This window comes from Macrobrachium rosenbergii, chromosome 42, assembly GCF_040412425.1.
Source record: "Macrobrachium rosenbergii isolate ZJJX-2024 chromosome 42, ASM4041242v1, whole genome shotgun sequence".
Lineage (NCBI taxonomy): Eukaryota > Metazoa > Arthropoda > Malacostraca > Decapoda > Palaemonidae > Macrobrachium > Macrobrachium rosenbergii.
The window spans coordinates 45,691,322-45,696,321 of NC_089782.1; the positions used below are offsets into that span (position 1 = coordinate 45,691,322).

A 5,000-nucleotide genomic window follows, 5' to 3' on the forward strand; every position below is an offset into this window, starting at 1 on the left:
TTGAAGGTCAAACTCTTATCATATGCAGAGTTCCGTTCAACGACTTGGGCACATTTACTGACCGCTTAACAGAAGGCATCATTTTAACCCATACTCGATATACAATTCAAGATTAACAACTCCCGGTGGACTACATCTCCATTACTCTGATGAGCAATGCAAGACTAAGAGTAGATTACAACCAACTAGGGGTATACGGTCATTCATCATATCCTTTAATTTGCAAATATATTAATTATGTAGGTTTTATTATTATTTTCTCAAAATCAACTTTACATGGGTTATATAAAAGGACAGCATAACATTGCTCTTCAAGAACCTATACCTCCAGCGGAAGTGTAACCTCATAATTTAGGATATTAGAGTTATAAATAATTTTTTTTAGTGACAACTTCATATTCCCACAAGATATTGTCATATTCTTTCAAGACTTCGAGATAAAATAGTTTTATTGCTTTCACGCCAGCTACACCTGTTTTAACGACAGGCACCATAACAACATTAAGAGAAGGAAATGTGCCCTACTCTTACTTTCAGGAAACTCAGTGCATGCTTTAAAGCGCTGTCTTGTTTGGATAACGATTCCTTGACGGTCTTGACAATCGACGAGTTGTTTACATTTTGAAACTGCGCAAGTGATCGTTTGTGAAGAAGCAACATTCTGTACTCAAGTGTCCCTTTAGTCTTTGACCAAAAGTCTGAGCTCCATTCTAGTTGGTATCACTTAACAAAAGAAGATGAAGCATTATTTTAATTTAATACATAACCTCCACTTAGAAGAAAGGAAAACTCCTTTATTGTTATTAAGCCGTTTTCGTAAAAGAAGACTGGCTTTCGAGAAAAACAAGGCAGGTCACTACAACATTCATCTTATAACTGATAAATAGGGGTAAATCTACTGAGCAATACAAGTCTCACTTGTTTTACATACACACACACACATAATATAGGCTATATATATATATATATATATATATATATATATATATATATATATATATATATATATATATATATATATATATTATATATATATATATATATAAAATTTAAGTTATAAATGTCCTTCCATGTCCAATTCGCTCTACCTCGGAAATAATATATTTTCATTTATGTTACCCGAAGGGGAATTTTTTCAGTTGACAGTAAGTTCGTCGTCTCGTGGGCTCGAACCACGGAAGACAAGAACTCAGGACTACAGTGACGCGCATTAAGCCACACGGCCTTTTCACGAGACGACGAACTTATTGTCAACTAAAAAATTTCCCTTCGGTTAACATATATAAAAATATATTATTTCCGAGGTAGAGCGAACTGATTATTAAAGGACATTTGTAGCTTAATGCTTGTATATGAATCACGATGATGCGATAAAATTCATATATATATATATATATATATATATATATATATATATATATATATATATATATATATATATATATATATATGCGCGTGTGTGTGTGTATGTGTTAGTTATATACACAGCATTCCGGTGGACAAGGCAACGCATGTTACATAATTCGACGGGTGCAACTCAAAACCGTGTGACGAGTCCATAGAAATGTGTTAAGTTTTAGGTTATGAACATTCATGCACTACGAGGCTTTTTAAACCACATTACGTCTAGTTGCTTACGCAAGCGAACCACTGCATACCATAGCTAAGGCCTAATTGTGTATACGCAAGCATATATACAGTATATATACTGTATAATTATATATATATTATATGTATATATATATATACTGTATGTGTATATATATTTATTATATATTTATATATATATATATATATCAGTAAAAGAATAATACGTAGACCACCTACGGGTATTTAGAATTAAAAAAAACCCATCCGGACGTACAGGGGAGCGCTAACTACGTAGTTCAAAAGGGTGCCAGGCCACACGTGCGAGGAGTCCATAGAAATGTTAGTTCATGATATGGTAATCCATACAAGACAACCTTTTATACCCCATAGTGCTTCTATTTCCTTACAGGGGCGAATCACAGCAGACCATACCCCTCTCTCTCTCTCTCTCTCTCTCTCTCTCTCTCTCTCTCTCTCTCTCTCTCTCTCTCTCTCTCTATATATATATATATATATATATATATATATATATATATATATATATATATATATACTGCATATATCTATATATATGCATGTTCGTATATGTATATATATATATATATATATATATATATATAGAGAGAGAGAGAGATAGAGAGAGAGAGAGAGAGAGAGAGAAGAGAGAGAGAGAGAGTTCTTCATTGGAGGGGTGGGTAGAGCTCTTGGCTAGCACGCTGTTGGCCCAGCGTTCGACTCTCCGACCGGCCAATGAAGAATTAGAGGAATTTATTTCTGGTGATAGAAATTCATTTCTCTTCATAATGTGGTTCGGATTCCACAATAAGCTGTAGGTCCCGTTGCTAGGTAACCAGTGGTTCTTAGCCACGTAAAATAAATCTAATCCTTCGGGCCAGCCCTAGGAGAGCTGTTAATCAGCTCAGTGGTCTGGTTAAACTAAGATATACTTAACTTATATATAGATAAATAGATGGATAGATAGACAGATAACAGATAGATATGAAGTATTGGAAAACACAAGTATAGGCCTATATGTCGAAAGCCTACAGGATAAATACACAAGCAAACACACTGTATTGCAATTTGGGAAAAAAATTCGTGACAATCATCGCAAATTGTTGCTTAAAAGATACAAGCTCATATCCGCGCACAGAATTGTATAGGGCTACACTCACCACGCACATGACAAGCCACACGAGACACTGATGGAATAAACAGACATTCCTGAGATCGCAAAAGTGTCACGGAAGCTCAAGCGGAAATATAAAGAATTCAAAACCGAGGAATTTGATGTATAAGGGGAACTTGAACGTACATAATATAAATATATTAAAACCTACAATAAGCTAGCAGACTTACGATAATCTAAGAAAACCTGCCAGTATATATCATTTATTATCTTCTTTGCTCGTATTATGCGATGCCTGGCTCCTCCACTTCAGTGTGCTATAGTTTTTTTTTTATCCTTTGTTTTGTCAGGTTCTCCGTAATTTTAGTATTTACTTAATTTTCCAATAATTTTGAATCTTTGATTGCATCATCTTTTCAAACCTTTTTTCTGGATGTCTAGACTCTCAGTTTCCTTATACCTTCTCTTCACTACGTCTGGTTCCTTTATTTCAGTATATTTGAATCTTATTATCTTCAATATGTCTAAGTTCATAATTTTAATGTGTTCTTTGGTCTCTTATTTTTCTCACGACCGTGTCCGTAATTTCAATGATTTTTTGTTATTCCCTTTAATTGGTCCCCGCACCCTCAACATGAATACCTACATTAAATTTATCTAAAATATGATTTCAAGGTCTTGTTTTTTCCTGTTTCCGCTAAAGTCATATCCTTTCATTCAAGACGTCTTCTTAAGTGCCTATTCCACTTCGTTTGGAGCCTTAATTTCTACGCGTTTTTAAAATGTTTCCTCCAATATGTCCAGACAACAGTAAACGGATCTTGTGTAACTTTACTCTAGCAAATGTAAAATTACGTAGTTTCAACACAAACTTCCAGCTACACAGAACTGTCTTCATGAATAGCCATTTCAGGAATTTCAAAGTACTCTCCACTGATCTTTGCAGCATGTCTGGATCGTTGAGTTCCATGGGAGGTTCGTGCCTGCAGCAGCGCGAGGCAGCCGCTTCAGCGTACCCCTACATGTTCCACGACCCTCTCTCCTCGCTCTCGTCCTCCTACCAGCGATCTTCATCCCAGCTGGCCTCCTGCGGCAACGCGGCGTCGCAAGCGGCTGTCTCTTCATTCAACGCAGCAAGCCACGCTGCCGCAGCTTCCTATGCAGCTGCCACCTCCTCCGCGGGCGGCACTGGCACTGGTGAGTAGATCCTCGAAAAAGGAAGGCTTATATTTTGAAATATTTTTTTTATAGAATGACTTCAAGTAGTCATGACTGTCCAAAAGTTTTTTTTTTTTTTTAAAAATCCAAAGTTTAACTATGTCTCAGAATGCGTCAAACAAATTCAGTAAAGACGATGCCAAAGAATCCGGTAAGCACATAGGATATGCCAAACAGATTAGGTAAATACAAAGTGTGTACCAAAGAAATTAGATAGATGCATAGACTGTCTTTAGGGAAATTAGGTAAATCCATAAAGATCCAATCATTAATGCTCATTATGCTGTTAAATAGACTTACTTTATGATATTTAAAAAAAAAAAACAACTGACACAATTAGGTTTGTTTAATTGTTTGCTTCACAAGTAGAACCTATAACTGCGCGTACATGAAAAAACGGTGTAAAACAGTCAGTAAAAATCTAACCTCATGATTGTTCATTGCAATCTATAAATTTCAGTTAAAGAATTTTGTAATAGTATGACATCTTTTGCAACACGAATAACCAAACATTTCAAGAGTAAAAATAGTTTGTAACATCAATTACTATTTCGAGTAAAAATATTAATATATGCGAAATCTACTTAACGTATGAAGCTATTCATGATCGATGAAACCATAAATGATCTGACAGGAAAAACATTAATCTAGTCAGGATAACAAAAACGTAACGTGTATCACTTTATTACAGCAAATGTAGAATTACGTACACAGTTTCAATTCAACACAAACTTCCAACTACATAGAACTGTCTTAAGAATAGCAATTAACAAAAAAAAAATTCTGATAAAATACAGATATGTATCTACAGGAAAACTAACAAAACCACCAACAAGAATGGAATTATGAACGCCACTTGCCAAATTCCACATCAGCCGATAATACAAAGCCAAAAATGATGTTATCAGAATCGAAAACATCATGCAATTATTAATGGGAAAAAAATGATATGACACTCGAAAATATCTAGTGGAAAAATATATTGACAATGGCTATAAAACTAAACACATTATCAATATTAATATTACTGTTTACAGTTCACTATAATAATGGGTATATCATA

General features: G+C 34.7%; 1 protein-coding gene across 10 annotated transcripts in view; it reads left to right on the plus strand.

Annotated features, from left to right (window-relative positions):
- The window catches only part of LOC136828384 (paired box protein Pax-6-like), a 223,705-nt gene that overhangs the window by 202,979 nt on the left and 15,726 nt on the right, over nucleotides 1-5,000 (plus strand). For all 10 annotated transcript variants that reach the window (XM_067086381.1, XM_067086378.1, XM_067086380.1 and 7 more), the window contains one exon: nucleotides 3,666-3,916. In XM_067086381.1, the coding sequence (XP_066942482.1) occupies nucleotides 3,666-3,916 (251 nt within the window). The remainder of the gene's footprint in view (nucleotides 1-3,665; nucleotides 3,917-5,000) is intronic.